We start from the raw sequence: 16,687 nt of genomic DNA on the forward strand, positions 1-16,687 counted from the left end.
TCAATTTAACTGTCAAAAGAAAAACAAACAGCTCCCTGCACATCCAGAATCCACCCCCCAATTATATATATAACCCCTTACAATTAACTAACTTAGATACTCACCTGCAGAAAACAGTGGTTTTCCCTAATTCATTACTAATGGTGTTGGCCTCTTTGATCATCACAGATAGCTTCAGAGAATTCCAGTTAAGTGGAACTAATAAAGAATATAGCACATAATGATTAAGTGGATCAAACAATGTGATGCAACAACTGTAGGGTTAGAAAAAAATGCAAAAAAGAAACGACAACCAAATGTGGAATGGAATTTAGCTAACAACAGTTCTGTGAATTCCCAATACATTGGGAAAAAATGACCCTCCCAGCCAAGATAACCCTTTATAAAAGGTCAGGTAAAGGGTATTTCAGAAATAGAGGCATAACACCAGACACTATATATTAATCTGAGAAAGGAAGTTAAACAGAATCATTTCTGTTACTCCAGTTTCCCCAATTAATGCCTAACCAGTTCAGCTAGAAGGGGGAAGGACTATTTAAGTAATCAGGGTAAATACAGACTACATGCATATCCACCGAACCACCCTGAGTGTGATTAAAACAGCTTTTAGCATGGTCTGATATGCACAGCTTACAAACAGAAAGGTTCACAGCAGCCAAAGGGCTCTTCTCATTTAGGATCATTAGAGAAGCATTAGAGGAAAAGCTCCTGGATCCACATCCACTAAATCCAAGCCCACCGAGCAAAAGAGAAGTCAGCATTACCTTTGCAACATTATATATATATACATACTAGTCATAGTTTTATTCCCACTTCCATGATTCTTCTGAAGCATGTGTATTTCTTCAGCAATCTTCTGCTTCTCAGCTTCCAGAGCTTCAAGTATCTTTGCATGATGAATAGTATGATCTTCTAGAGCCTTGGAGGGGGGATTAAAAAAAAAACAAGCAAAAAAACAAACAAAAAAACCTCTTAATGCTGTTTATTGAAGCAAAATTTCTTGTTGCTGTCATTTTAAAGACTCTCAGAGCAGAATAAAATTTATATTGGACATCTGCTATATCAATACAAAACCCTTCATCTTCAAACTCTGAGAGTTTTCTGGTTTTGCTTAGATATTGTTATGCTTAAAAAAATACTGGAATTAAAAAGAAAACTTTAAAAAAAATTAAGTCGTATTTGTTGCAGCAGTCAGATATATATGAACACCAGCCAAAAACCAGTCATTACTTATATTAATCCCTGAAGCCATAAGAAATAAGGTCAGCATTAGTTTATCCCCAAATTTAATACAGTATCATACTCAGAGTGTAAACAAAACATCTGTTCTTTTGCATAAAATCATGCAGAAGAAAAAAATCTTCAGAAACATTTCATTTACAATGATGTATGTAAAAAAAAAACCTCAAACAAAACACAGTTAATCACCTAAAAAGCTTTTTTTTTTAAAAAAAAAAAAATTACCTGCTTGGTAGCTAAGGTCTCCATTTCTAAACGCTTCTTACTGAAGTGTAGTTCTAGCTCAAGGTTTTGTTTTGCCTTCTCTAGCTCCTGTATTTTAGTTGCAGCTTTTTGGTTATTCAGTTCTTGGATTTGCTTCTTACGAGATTCTTCTCTCTAATATATAAAAAGGACAGATGAGAGGAGGTATGCCACTTCTACAGCATTTCTGACCCATCCCTTAGGCAGATATTAAGGTTTATTTTCTCTTCAACACATTTAAAACAATGCAGCCCCTGTGGACTACTCAGCCCAGTGTCAGCAGTGAAAGGTTACATCCCAGTTCACAAGCATCACATTATGTCTTCTATAGCACATTTAAGAAATAAGATACTCCATCATTATTATTGTTTTACCATGATGTACTAGTCTATGTCGACTTCTGCGTATTGTAAAAGTATTGAAAAGACTAACAACAAAGTAGCATGCAAACTTGGAAGAAAAAAAAAGCCATTATTAACTAAAACACTGTAGTAATTTAAAAGTCTCATAGAATAAGTTAGATTTGGTAGGGATTTTTCTTCACATATAAGTTACACTCTCATCAAATTCACACTGGATTAACATTTTAGTTCCTGACTAATTGTACAAACCAAAATCCCTAGAATAATTCTGAAGGGGATACCTGCTTTACAACTTCTTGTGTTAGTAAGGCTGACTTTTTTTTTTTCTTTTTTTAAAGAAGAATGAGGCTTAGCATTCCCTAAGACACTGTTATAGTATACAAGACAAAAAATTGGAAAACCCCAAACAAACAACAAACAAATAGAAACGCGATACAACAGCTTCTGTTTTATCTTATTGATATGTTTTACGAATCATGCAACAACAGCTTACCATCTCTGCTTCCAGTGATTTTATTTTGCTTTCATAAGCTTCTTTTTGTGAGGTCAGTTCTTGCTGAACCATCTCTTTCGCAATTTGGACACTTTGCATCATTTCTTCCTTGGCTTTGAGTCGTGCCTCTTCAATTTCTGATTCAAGCCTACAAGTGGAAGTATCATATGTTTAGAATGCCATCTTTAATCTCTTATAGACTGCGTAGAGATTATAATCTTTTCTTCTATCATGACAGGACCCTCCAATTTTAACAGTAAAAATATGAGGGGTTCTTTCAGTTGGTTTGGGGGTTTTTTGTTTTGGTTGGTTTTTTGGTTTTTTTTAGAAAAACTTTTATACTTTATCTAGATATTTTTGATTTCATAGGGAAAATGTAGACACTGGTAAAGATGGAAGACATTCCAGATTTTTAAAGTCCACTCGATTTCCATTTTTATTTTATTATGTACCTTTCACAAAATTTAAGAACCGTAATAGAAACTCAGTAAATCACGTTAAGATGCAGAAAAGTAAATTTTAAGTCAATGAGTCTTGTGGTTTAATAACTCCCAGGAACAAAGCAAGCACAAGTAACACTTCACTGTCCCTCAAATTCTCCACCATCACAGAAGACCAAGTTTGTAACTTTGGGTTCTTCTCATTTTCCTAAGACATTTGCTTTTCAGGGTTTAAATATCTCTAAAACATCAAAAGTCAATTTCAGACTCATTATGAGCTTGGAGAGAAATGAAACTGAAGAGATACACTACCTTGAGGATCTCTGGAGCTCAGTGTTTCTTTAATAGCGGTCTACATTCTTGACAACCAGACTAGATTGTGGTGATCACCTCTTGCAGGTATACATTCATTTCAGCTAAGTCTGGGACTTCATTTCCAGTATAAATTGAGTTAACAATAACCTTGCTATTTTCCAACTTTCCCTTATTGTGAAATAATTAATGATCTTTAATTTCTTATTTCTTAAACTTATTGCACGGTTGCATTAACAACTGAATTTGTTTTTAGAACAAGATACAATACTTACTGTGTTCTCTGTGCAATAAGCAGCTCATTCTTCGCAAATTCAAAATCTTTTGGACTATCATGCAAAAACACAGTCCCACAAGATGACCTTTTAACTTTCTGAACTTCTACTGGATGATTAAACCTGAAATAATGGTCTCCCCCAAGGATCACTCGATCACCCTATTTGGAAAGGTGGGGGGAAAAAAAGTTTGTTCTATAACTTTTAGGCTCATAGGCAAATTTACAGTGCTTATAACATAACAGGTGGGGCTAGAAATCAAAGAGGAAGAGACAAATATTTACAGTTTCAGAGCCTTCTAAGAAAACCTTCAGTCTGAAGTTGTAATATTAACAAAGCAAAGAAATCCACACATACACATATTACTATTACCAAATCAATTACTTACATGATGCAGAACTGTTGGGTCTAAAATGCATTTCCCATTTACGTACGTGTTTGCTTCTCTCAGTGGAATAATACTCACTTTGCCAACAGTATTTTTTATAACACTGAAAACAAGAAACATTTGCAATATCAGTAGCTCATGTTAATTGCAAATGATGTTTCTTAATAGACTAAAACTCATGCTTTAGATAGCGTCCTGTTATTGTTTTTCCAGATGCAGATTGTCTTCATACTATTTGGTTACAACATACATAATTAATGAGTGACAATCTATATTTTGGAAGAGAATCAATATTTAAATCTAAGAAGAATGTGCTGCCAAAAAATTACTACAATACCCTGTCATCTGAGCATTTCTTTGATAATGCTTGATTTCCCAACAAACCCACATCTTTCATGTTTTCAGTAACTGATTAGTTAAGTTTCTTATAGCAGTTTGTCTGGGATCAGTTGCATAGAATGCACTTTAAATAATATTTCTGCAATATGGCCGAGTTGCTCTCTATTTTTAGTTTTAAGTAAGAACTGTCAAGGCATTTCACTTCTCCATTGAACTTAATGTAATAGTTATCACACATTATCATTTAATCAGGTCCTTCTCCAGCACTTCTGCACAAATAGAAAACTTTGCTACATTAATCAAATTAATAAAGAAATTAAACCACCTTGGTAAACAGATTTCTCGAGGGAACAGAAGGACGTTACTTTAATCATTGAGCAGTACAAATATTATCCCTACATAGTATTTTCCTGGTTAGAAAACCATATTTTGTTACTGCCAGAAGGAAGAGTGACTCCAAAAGAAAGGGAAGGGTGAGAAGAAATATTTCCTGCTCTCACTTAAAGTATAAAAACAACACTACATACCAATGGTCATCAGCAATTAGCACTCCGGAAAGCTGGATATCATGTTTCGAATTTGGTGTATACCTTCCAACTGTAGTTTCTCCTTCTTTGATCATATATAACAGCACCTCAGAAAGCTGAGGATCTTCATTGAGATTGACAAGGTTTGGTAAATGATTGTCCATTTTGAATGCTATTCCTGCTTTCTAGATAAAAGATAGCTCTGCATAAATAAACAATTTACTTTGTGTGTTCAAGTATCTGTATTAAATTTTTCTAAGTCATCACAGTGGTCTGTTAAAAGAATAGCATTAAGGAAACCAAATCTTACAACTACTAATTCTGCTGCAAGGCTTGCTGATGTTATATTTTCTGTACTATCTCCTATAGGAAAGTGAAGTGGAGAAAGAAAACGTACCTGCAATTCTTTTATATCTTCTAATTTCCTTTTTTCTGCTTGTTCAAATTTTTCTTTCCAGGCCCTTAATATATTGAGAGGAAAATAACACAACAGATTAGGAGAAAAGGAGAAAAGTTACAGCATGTAAATTTTACCATTTCTATTTTGAAGTAAAACATTAATGACTGCCCAACCTTTGCATTTCTGCTGTGTCCCTCTCCTGCTGGTGCAATTTTACCCTCAAAGACGTTATTTCCTGCAAATAACATCTGTATTTTTCAGGATCAGTGTTCAGAGAGCTTTTCTGAGCTGCCTTCAGTTTTTCAATTTCAGCTTTCAATTCTACATTAGACAAACCAGACACACAGTATGCACAAAAAACGAAGACAAAATAGGGTTTAGACATTTCAGTACAATACTAGAAAATTCATCCTGTCATTTAATTAAAAATAAAACACCTTTCCCCATTCCATGTTCTCAAGTGTAGCATAAGATATCATCTGAACTTTGGCAAAAAAAAGCAGCTCACAAAAGAATAATATTAAAAGGAAGATATCCTAGGTTGTATTAGCCTAGTTGACAAGTAGTCAGTCAACACAATAGATTACTAGTAACAACAACTCTTACAGAGCAGTAAGTTAAACACACATGCAGATGAAAAACCCTAAAAGACTGCAGAAGTCAACCTCACCTCTGATTAGCTTGGCATTCACATCTTCATTTACTTTAGCAATGTTGATAATTGAACAAGCTTGTTTTGCATAGCGAAGAGTGCTGAGTGTTTCTTCTGTACTGCTGGCAGCTGGACTTACTGTAGCAATCATAGCAGTTTGCGAATTTCCACCAAGACTTTCCTTTAACAACCTTCATTTGACAGGAGAGTAGAAGTCAATCCCTTGCCACCACATTGAAAGAAAAATTAAAACTTCTCAATCTGAACAGATTAAATACAAAACACCTAGGGTCTTGCTACTTATTTGAGAGTGATTGTTAGCTACCTAAAATACAAACCAAAGTCCTGTTTGTCCTTTACCTGATGCAACACGCTAATTTCTTCCCTCCACAGGACATTTGAGAGAGAGGGAGGGAAGGAGGGGAAGTGATGCCTCCTGAATAGAAGAGGATGAGAAAGATTTTACTTCTATACAAAAAATCCTGAAGTATACATACCAAGTAAGGACAGATTCCCGGTAAGGAATGAAAGTTTTCTTTCCATTTTGAGATTGTTTAGACAGTGCAGAAATAACCTTTCCAAGGGTTAACAGTGATTTATTGATACTCACACCCTCCTACACAAAACAAAAATAAAAATATAATACAGTTGTATTTTCTTCTGTGATGTTATTGACTGTACTGTTGATTTAATTGTGCTTATTCAATGTATGGTACAGCTGTAACATATTAAATGTCACCACTGATTAAAAAACAACAATAAGCTGCCAGAGTATCCTAGAAGATCTTCATTTGAAAAGAACAGAGACCCTGGCTTTAAAGTAAGAAGTGTTAAGAACCATCAAACTTATGAAGGCAGCCTGAAAGAAAGTCTCTTATAAGAAACTCTATTTACTTAAACGCCCCAAAAAAGGGGCAAGCCCCAACTCCATGCAATATCCAATTCATGATTTGGAAAGTCATGTGGACAGTTTTTCCTCATTCCTTCTAAAGGATCATTAGGCCTGCACAGTGTGGGGAGTGCTGTCCTAAGCAAGATCTGGCCTGCCATACTGCACAGTCAAAACAGCTTCTTAGGGCCACCCACCCTCATTAGCAAAATGCTATGCAATACTTAAAAGCAGAAGGTCTACGTATCCTTTTATAACTACAGTTCCTGCCCAAGAGTCCTGGTAGGTGAGGATGCTTTGGAGTTTAGGGGTATTCTTTGGAGTCTATCCTTTTCCACAGATTTCCAGTCTTGGTTTACCTTCAGCCTTTCTCCAGTGGTCTGAGCTGTTGAGCAGCATTCACTGCCAGCTAGATCAATTAGATTTATGTGACTGGTAAGCCTATGATCACATTGTTCTTCATCCACAAGTTTTACCTGGAAAAAAGGGAGATGTTTGCATTCAAACCAAAACAAAAAGGCCGAGGACAAGCAGAAATCTAACAGGCTGTTCACTTTAAATACATTAAAAAAATCTACACTTCCATTTACTTTTTGACAAGGTACCTTCATGTACATCCCTTGAAGGAGACTAAATTCAGACTTTTAACCATAGTATCAATTGTTTGCCATTGAATAACCATATAAGCAAACATAACAGATTAGCAAACTAGGGGTTTGGATCTGAAGTTTGACTACTGTGGCTATCCAATAACCATGGAAATCTTAAGCTGTTACTGACTTAGACCAATGAAGATCAGCTAAGTAATCAGTAGAAAAGTCTCAGGACTAGTTCTGATAGAGAAAAGAAATAATCTAGTGGTGAGAACCATGAGCGGAAGAAGGAAGGAGATTAGGAAACTGGGCCAAAAAAATTAAACCAATCAAGAACAACAAAAAACCCAAACCAACAAGTTATTTGTGCATGGAGAAAACTGACAGTCTGTAGACTTCTGAGGAGCTCTACCTATTTCACTTCTGTTTTCAGGCTCATCTCAGTCAGGTTTTGTCTGTTACACATCTGTAAATCAGGTGAGGAGTTGTAGTCCCTATATGCTGGAGACACACGGGTGAGAGACATCTTGAAGCAAGGAAACATTTACTCTGTGAACTGTGTTGTAACTGAGCAGAAACTGCATCTCCTACTATTGTCCCAGCTCATCACCTGCAGAAACTCAGCACAGCTATCCACCTTGCATAGCTTAACCTTCTTAGAAGCTAAGATGTATTCGCAGCAATGTGAAAATAGGTCTGGTCTCAATTAGGATTCCAGTTACATCTCAAAACTCACACTCAGCTTGGAACTACTCCCAGATCTGCCAGTCTAGACATATTTATATTGCTGCTATAAATATATGTAGCACAGACACATCAGATACTACTCAAAGCATGTAAAATAAAACAAGTTTCGCTGTGTAGAAAGACATGTTAAAATGCCCTGTACTTTATTCATCTTCTTCAAGTATATTCTCACAACAGTTTTCTAGGCAGCACACAAAATAACTTTTTACTACCTGGTTTGAACAGATATAAAAAACCCAGCAATACCTTGGTTTGTGTCATGACAAGGGTGAAGACAGAATGAGATCTAGAGCTCTTGTCATTCATCACTGTAGCAGCTGTTGCTCTCTGCTTATTTCCTAGTTCAAGCCAACTCTGTACAAAATAAAAGTCAGGATGTGAAACCAAAACCTACTTTGGGTAGTTAACTGAAGATTAAAATGTTTGCAAATAAAGTGCTTAACACAAATCATGACTCTATAAGGGACGAATTAAAACTTAAGAGATAACCATGTGAAGACAGTGACGCTTGCCTGTATGCATCTACTTAGCTCCCTTATATAGGGCTAGTCTTCATTAGCCTTTTACAAAATCAACTGAAATATCATAGACTACTAGACAGTCTGTAAAGCATTTTCTTCCCATCCATGGAATTTAGTTTTCAGCAGTGCAGAAAGGAACAAGTAGAAATATTTACATTCCCTTTTAGTAAACAAAAAACTCTTACCTGGATATCAGAGTAAGAACTGACAACATTCCTAAGGTGAGAGAAAAAGAAAAGCTTGGGTTCAGACTGTTTTCTTTCTACATTTTTCCCTGCTGCCTGCATTCTGAAACATTTCCTCAGTTACAGACAAAATACAAACATACCATGAAAGCTCCAGTTGTCTTGAGACTCCCACACAGTTATTTCACTAAAGCAATACACTAAATTAAATGCGTCAAATCGAGCTAGACATGGGTACGCATTTTCATAAAACTACGTGACACTAAGATCTTGCCTAATTTACTGGTGAGTACACAAGCTTTCACAGAGCCTCAAGATAATAATTAGCACACTCTTTCAGGATTACACCATATACCTATCAAAATGTGAACAGTTAACACTTACACTGTCAGGCCTTCCACATATGGACCTAACACTGGATGTTCTCTTACACGAAGCTGTTGAGAATAATTTTAAAATAAAAATTATTAGGAGTGCATTAGCTAGACCTAGCACTCAGGAATATCTTAAAATTAAGAGAAAGTCTATCTACATCCCTAGTATGACATTTATCAAACAAAACCTAGCATGAATCATCTAGAATGATATTTTCAGGAAAATACCTACAACTGAATTTTTCCAGCTGCCTGAGAAATCACAGCAGACTGTACCAGGCCACTGCTCACAGAGCTAACTGCAAGAACATGTATCTTATATAAGACATTTACATAAGAAAAAAAAAAAAAACCCACCCTTTCTGCAACAGAAATCTATTATGTTTCCAAATTAAATAGCTTAGCTCAAAATCATTGACAAAACTCAGATGAAAGCACTCCTACTATAAACAAGACAGTATACTCTTTACTTCTGTATAACTAGTCCATACAAGTCCCAAGCTTAGGATAAAGGATTTATTTCAACAGCAAGTTGAATGCAGTGTATCTTCTTTATCATAAACTAATACTTATAGTTTACACACAAGTGGCCAGTATAGTGTTCAATATGTCAAAGTACAGAAAGTACTTTTTTTTTAATAAATCAAACATAATAAATTCCTTCCCCACATCCCCTACTTAAAACAAATTTCTTTAATTCACGGTTTTACATATTCTAACACACAAGCATTAAAAACTAGCTACACTAGTTTAACTAGTGATCCTTAACTAGTTAATCAGACAACTGAATTCCGCCCCCCCCCCTTCTTGGGAAACAATCAACCAACCAACTGAAAAAAAAGGAACTTCCTGACAGCCCCATAGCACTAAGTAGTAAATAATCCAGGGGAAAGAATCGGAAAGATATTATCCATGTTGGTATTAAGCTCTTACTTGATAGTAGTTTTCTGTAGCTGGGCAATGTAAATACACAGAGGAAACAAAGTGGGGAAAAATTCTCCCTTTGCAAGTATTAACATTTTTTCATTGATATACTATGGACTGCAGTTAGATACGTAGAGGCAGTGGCAAACAGGCATCCCAGTAGATAAACAATACATAGATATTTTCAGAAAGTGAATGGACATTTCAGTAGTGTTGAGAACTGAGGAGACTGTTGGATCAAATACAATTAGGCAAATACTTTTTTTCCCTCCCCCCCAAACACCATTGGAAGCCTCCTGACACCGTCACCCTTCTATTTTAGAACTCAATCTAAATTACAAGATTATAACTCAAATTATATTGCACAAAAGACTTAATATAATATGAAGATTTAGTTAATAATAGTCTAAAAGATTTTTTATAAAGGCTGATAAGATCATCTTCATTTTGCAGATAGAGATGTTAACAACAATTTTGAGGTTCTACTGAATTGCTTTGTTTCTATTTCAGCAAGATTTTGGTTTTGCTTAGCATTTCTGAATTGCCAAGCATTTTGCTTAAAGTCATATAGTGAGATTTTTTTTTTCTTACTTGAAACCCATTATTCACAACAATCTAAGGTACTTGGATAACAAAACAATGATCACTTGTCATTTGTGTTTGTTTACAGAATAAATGCCACTACTTTGAGATTATGCATATACTTCTTTCTGTGAGCAACTTACTGGTTGTTTCTTCTGTCCACTTTCAGCTTTAAAGACAAGCAAATCATGAATTTTCTCATTGTATACTTCAAAAAAGCTCATTTCAAGATGATACAAAATCTAATAAAATTAATAATAAGAGTTATTAATATAGTCCAGAAAACATTTTCAGCATCCTTTGTTTCACAAATTAACCTAGATTACCAGATCCTGCTATTCAATGTTACAAGCATTTGTACTGAAGGGACTTTCCAAGAGAAACAATATCCTAAACCAGGGATCTGCTATTGCCAAGAACACAATTTATTGGAATTCCCGCCACAGCCGTTCCCAGATGACAGCTATCAAGCTTAAAAAAATGTATATACATCCATCTCAGAAGCTTGTGTTGGGTTTTTAGAACATGAAAACATAGTTTTGTTTGCACCTGCACTAGTTTCATTCGCTTCGGGATTGTGCTTCTACAGCATGACACGTTGTCAACATCCTGACATGGAACAGAACGGAAAGATAAACCTTGATTCTACCTAGAGCAATTTAAAAAAAAAAAAAAAAAAGAAAAAAAGAAAACTAACTAACTTTCACAAAAACACATCTCCTTCCTCTGAAGGCACCCAGGTCATTTTTCTTTTTTTTTTTTTTTTTCCCCTTTTTAAATAGAATGGAATTTTCTTTAAAAGACAAGGAAAATTGTAGCAAAAAACCTACAACATTGAAGTAAAAAATATAAGATGAGACAATTTGCAGCAACAGAATCACTCATTCACAATGCATAGGCAAAGGAATAACAAACATATCTAGCATCTCTGCGTTTTTTTAGAAGTTATACTCTCTAGCCAAATCCGGTAATAAATAACCTTCTTCGATTTCTCAGTGCCTATCAACTCTACCATAGAATCAGAATATTATGTGTTCACTGGTATTAGGATTCAAAGTCAAGAATGCAAACATAAAGCAATAAAGAAATTTGGAATAGTTAAAAATGGAAAAGTTTGCCTGCATAAGCTTAATTGAATGTTAACATCTACTGACCTGCAAGTCAATCCTTACAGACATGGACAAACACACAGAGAAAAAGAATGCAAAGAACAGCCTTTGTCACCAGCATGTTTTGCATCAGATACTCCTTACCCAAGAAAGAGCTGAAATATAAGTTTCTAATCCTTTTCACAATTTTAAGAGGCAGAGTTTCTAACCACAAATTATGATTTGTGTTATTACCACAGAAAGCTTTAGGTGCACAATTCAAATCTCAGGCACTGTACTGTAATCGAGCTGGTTCCTCAAAAGTGATTCTGTTCCAGAAATTCAGTCTTAGAAAAGCCTTAACAGTCAGACAGAAAACTAAATGTACCTGAAGAATTCCCACAACCCAACCCCCTGCATACGTGCATTCTCAGTTTCAGGCTTTTCTTCTTAAGACATGAAATGAGTAGTTTAAAAAAAATTTTTAAGACTTTAAGGTAATTGCATCTTCAGTTATGATTCTCTAAATGTACCATTACTACACCAATTAGTTGGGGCAGAAACAGAATGTAACCCTTCATTAAAATACTCTGTAAAGGACTACTACTTCATTGTTTTTAAATCCATATACCATAGGTGTAGGACAGGAATTCAAATCAAAATACATTGTGATCAGGTGAAACATTCCTACCCCCTCTCAGAAGACCATTGTTTCATATAGAGTTATGGACGAATAAAGATCTGTTCTCAAAACAGAGAAGGAAACAAAACATTATTTACAATGAAAATTTTAAAGTCTTAAAAAAAAAAAATCCAGGTGGGCCAGGTGGGAGTAGTTGATTTTTTTTTTTTTTTTTTAATTTTAGCAAAAATACTGAGCTAGAATACTAGAATTAGAATACTATTAAAGTGTATTTTGCTTTGATACGTGACAATGTTTAGATAAATTAATATTTTTTAAGTTCTATTTTTTATGCCTCCACTGAAAGTATGGAACCCACTAGGATTTCTTTTTACCGTTCCTTACATAAATATTATCTTGTAAGTCATGCTACATAGAGGAAAGATCCTAGTCCAGTGACACATCAAGAATATCATGCTCATATTTCTTTTTTACACAGTTGTCATTAAGGAAGCAAAACAATGTTGATTTTAACTATTTAGGGAACCCTGTTAATCAGAGCAGAAGTAAGATTTGAATCAACAAAAGAATACAGACATTAACAAATGGATCAGCACTAAGGTATAAAATGAAAGAATGAAACAGGTATCAAAATACTGAAATGCATCAGTTTCCTCATAACTCAATGTAAGGTCAATAGCATAAGCATACCACCTGTTGCTTGTCCGTTTGTGCTATTTGAGTGAAAAGATCTTCACAAAGTCTTGGAATTATTCCTCGGTCTTCATCAAATCCCATCATCCTGTATTTACAAAAAACCTGCTAGTTCAGTTTTGTAACTGTCTATAGCTAGTTTTAATATTAATTGTATAGTTCTAAAGTTGAAGTGCCATATGCTTCTAAGTTAAAGAAATAATAAGCGACAGAAATAAACCTGATCTAAGTTGGCACTTGTTTGAGCAGAGAGTTGGACAGGATGATGTCTAGAGGTCTTTTCTAATTCATCCATTGAGAAATAGGTTGAAAATCTAAGTAAAACTAAAACCCTACAGCAACTGAAGAGTAAGTCGTACTATAAACAGTAAACCTGTAGACGTCTGACATCCTAACATGCATGCATTTTACATTCTCTGCACACTGACAGTGTAGTAATCTAAGCCCCTCTCCACCTCTGGTGTAGTTTTTTCCTGTCTAGTTCTGCCACTGCAAAACACCAGTGTACTGGACTCATTCAGCTACAGTCCAGAGACGCACACAGCTGCACAACATAGTTGTCAGCAGAAATTTGTTGTGTACACTTGACCTGAGGACACAGTTATTACTGATATTAATTTCAGCCTTGCTTAAAATACAAAGGGGTGAAGGTAAGTAATTGTTTACCAGAAAGTAGAGGAAAAGAAAAAAAACCAAAAAGCAATGAACAACCAACAAACCTACAAATAGGATAACAATTGCAATACTGAGCATATCTTTCTTCTAGGCCAAGGTAAATAGACATTATAAGTAAAAATTAGTTCCCACTTAAAAAGGAAAATCCTACCTCCATATAAGTTCTATATTTATTATAAATTGAATAGAAACATTAAAATTATGTTAAATTGAATAGAAACATTTCTGGTCCTCAACTATGTATATGAAAGTCTATAGCACCTCATGGGAATTATAAAGCTCATAGAACTGATTTTAATAGATGCATGCTTGGAAACAAAACAGTTCACTAGGCATTCTATTGAAAAATATACACAAGGTGTATAAAATTGGCTATAAACTCTCAAAATGTTACACAAAATAATCCTAGACAAGTAAAGATTAGATTTCAAATAAGCAGTGCCACAAAGATCTGGATTTTTTATTTATTTAAGTTCTGACACAGTCAGGACCATAATTAGAATGATCTCTTAAAGGTCTTGTCCAAAAAACATAATATACTTTAGAACATGTCACTTTATGCAAAAAATGACCAACAGTGGTGAACAATGGCACTGGGATAGTCCGAGAAGCTCTCAGCATTAATAAATGTTTTTCTTCACTAAAATCTCTGGAGAGAGCTTTTACTTTCTTCACTAGAAGTAGAAAGAGGTCAGTGTCAGATAAATAAAAATATTCTACAGCTAACTTTGTCTTAATTATTATAAATATTGTTTTAATTATTTTTCCTTTAAAATAGCAAGACCGCTTTAACACAATTCAATAACTATGAAATCTAGTCCACACAAACTCTTTTCATGACTTTACAATGCATAACAATTGGCTCCTACAGAATTTTAACAATTATTATTAGGAACTTACGTGTATGATTTTCCAGAACCAGTCTGCCCATAAGCAAAAAGACAAGTGTTATATCCCTCAAAAGCTCTTTCTAGGAGCGGCACTGCCAAAGTTTTATAAATCATTGCTTGGCTTGCAAAATTAGGATGACACTTGTCAAAAGACCAGAAAGAGAAGTCATAACTGAAGCTGTAAACTTGGTTTGTGGCTGGATTTCGTACAGCTGTCTCTGAACCACTCATGGAGATTACAGGGAGTAAGTTTTCATTTTTCTCTCTGAATGGGAGAGGGAAAAAAAGTTAAAAAATTAAAAAGCATAAGCTACATGCTTAAAGCTACGTCATTTCAATGACCTTATGGAAAATAAAAAGGTTGGTAATCATTGTTAAAAAAACCTGTTTGATGAACATACAAAGTATTCAAGCTCAAAATACTTCAGCTAATGAATATGTAAAAAATAGCCCCAAACACCTATAAAGTGAATTCAAACTTTTAATAAAATATTTGTCTTGATGTTGCATGAAATATCGACTAATTTCAAAAAATGTATTATATCCTTATTGGGTCAATGATTAAACAATTCAAAAAATACAAAGTGGGAATCAACATACACTATAAAAGCTACTATTAGCATCAGAAATAAGTCCAGGATACAAACCTGTTACTGAAAGGCCGTACACGCACAGCTACAATCACTTTGCTGTTTTCCACTTTGAAAACATCCTTCTCAGTGCTATTGCTCTCAGCTAGAGTTTCAGCCTTGTCTTTTGTTTCTGAACTTCTACTCACAGAAGGAGAGCTGGAGACACTAGTTTTCTTTTTGGCTAAAATTTGAAGATGAGGTGTTCGTTTATTTGAAGTGGACAGAGATGGTTGATCCCGAGAAGTGCCGTTCTTTGGTGTAAGCTTAAATCCTTCTGTTGAACCTTTCGTTGGTGTCCTTGGTCTTTCCACACTGTTATGTTTTATAACGAAGTGTTGTAACCTTTGCCTTCCAGCTAGCTTATTTATATTGCCTTTTTCATTCAATTGTTCTCCTGATATCCTATTAATATATTTTGAGGTAACTAATTGTTCTGATTTAGGAACTTTATTTTGAAGTTTTGTGTCAGCAGTGCTTGTCCTATATTTTAAATGTGTGCAGCTATCATTTTCACACAGACCATCAACAAAGCAAAGGGAATCCTTGCTGTTCGGGTGACACTGCAACTCTGTACTTGACTGACCCTCAGCTAACTTAAAGCTTGATTTAATATCACAGGTATCATTATTATTCATATTTGGTGGAAGCGCAATCTTGTAATTTCTTTGTGCAGCAGAGTCAGTATTTTCTATTCCAGGCACAGTATTCTGATTAATTTTACTCTTCTCTATGGAGCCAGTCCTCACACGCCTCTGCAGAGCAAGTCTTTTCTCCATTTGTATATTTTCCATGCCCTGTGTTGTGTGTGCATGCAATTGTTCACTAGTGGACACTGATTTTTTGCTGGCTCCAGTTCTCCTCTGGAGTGTTAACCTGCCTTCAGGTTTAAATGTAATTGATGTGTCACCCACTTTTTTACAGGCCGAAATCACATAGGTCCTATTAACTTCCTCAGTCTTATTCTGAGAACATGAAAGTAGAATATCCTTTTCCTCTCCTGACACCTGTGATTTCAGTTGCTGCCCAGACACCTTGCTGCTGGTAAAGATATTCTGTGAAGAAGTCTTCTGCAAAGTGGTAGTACATTGTGCCTCAGAGGGGCTTCTTGCAGGAACTGTGTAAATAGGCATTTTGTCTTCCAGCAAGTTAACATTAGGTTTTTAGTAAGTACAACACGTTTCCTAAAACATCATTTCTAGTTGCATCTTCTTAAGGAATCTGGGGAAACAAAGCAAAAATTTTTATGATGCTCATGTCCAGTGCAAGTTATGTTTCGATGCACAAGGAGTTCTTGACGTTTACTGCAGTAGATACGTGTTCCCAAACATTAATTACAATTAGTATCCTGTTTCACCTCCCGCACTTAAAATAAAAAAAAGTAACTTCTATATTTGAATGACTGCTTCCACCAATAATAGGCTATTTGATTCCATTTATTGAGTTCTATGATTTGTTTCAGAAAGTAAACCAAACATCACAAAAAAGAACCAGTTGGTACAAGAACGATCTATTTAGCAACAAAGATCACCGTGGACATTTCTTCCAAATGATCTACCATGATCCTCAAAGAAAAGGAATTAA

At 35.0% G+C, this 16,687-nt stretch overlaps 1 protein-coding gene across 1 annotated transcript in view; it reads right to left on the reverse strand.

Annotated features, from left to right (window-relative positions):
- Positions 1-16,320, reverse strand: part of KIF14 (kinesin family member 14) — a 31,260-nt gene extending 14,940 nt beyond the window's left edge. The window contains exons 1-19 of the mRNA XM_052802194.1: positions 15,122-16,320; positions 14,485-14,739; positions 12,910-12,997; positions 10,629-10,727; positions 8,990-9,042; positions 8,606-8,636; positions 8,146-8,253; positions 6,919-7,035; positions 6,168-6,286; positions 5,689-5,861; positions 5,192-5,339; positions 5,016-5,079; positions 4,619-4,803; positions 3,753-3,855; positions 3,365-3,525; positions 2,338-2,485; positions 1,465-1,617; positions 793-919; positions 105-198 (exon numbers count right to left, since the gene is read on the reverse strand). Of these exons, the coding sequence (XP_052658154.1) occupies positions 105-198; positions 793-919; positions 1,465-1,617; positions 2,338-2,485; positions 3,365-3,525; positions 3,753-3,855; positions 4,619-4,803; positions 5,016-5,079; positions 5,192-5,339; positions 5,689-5,861; positions 6,168-6,286; positions 6,919-7,035; positions 8,146-8,253; positions 8,606-8,636; positions 8,990-9,042; positions 10,629-10,727; positions 12,910-12,997; positions 14,485-14,739; positions 15,122-16,236 (3,341 nt within the window). The 5' untranslated portion in view covers positions 16,237-16,320. The remainder of the gene's footprint in view (positions 1-104; positions 199-792; positions 920-1,464; positions 1,618-2,337; positions 2,486-3,364; positions 3,526-3,752; positions 3,856-4,618; positions 4,804-5,015; positions 5,080-5,191; positions 5,340-5,688; positions 5,862-6,167; positions 6,287-6,918; positions 7,036-8,145; positions 8,254-8,605; positions 8,637-8,989; positions 9,043-10,628; positions 10,728-12,909; positions 12,998-14,484; positions 14,740-15,121) is intronic.
- Positions 16,321-16,687: the final 367 nt, after the last annotated feature.

The sequence above is a fragment of the Harpia harpyja genome, chromosome 11, assembly GCF_026419915.1.
Source record: "Harpia harpyja isolate bHarHar1 chromosome 11, bHarHar1 primary haplotype, whole genome shotgun sequence".
NCBI lineage: Eukaryota > Metazoa > Chordata > Aves > Accipitriformes > Accipitridae > Harpia > Harpia harpyja.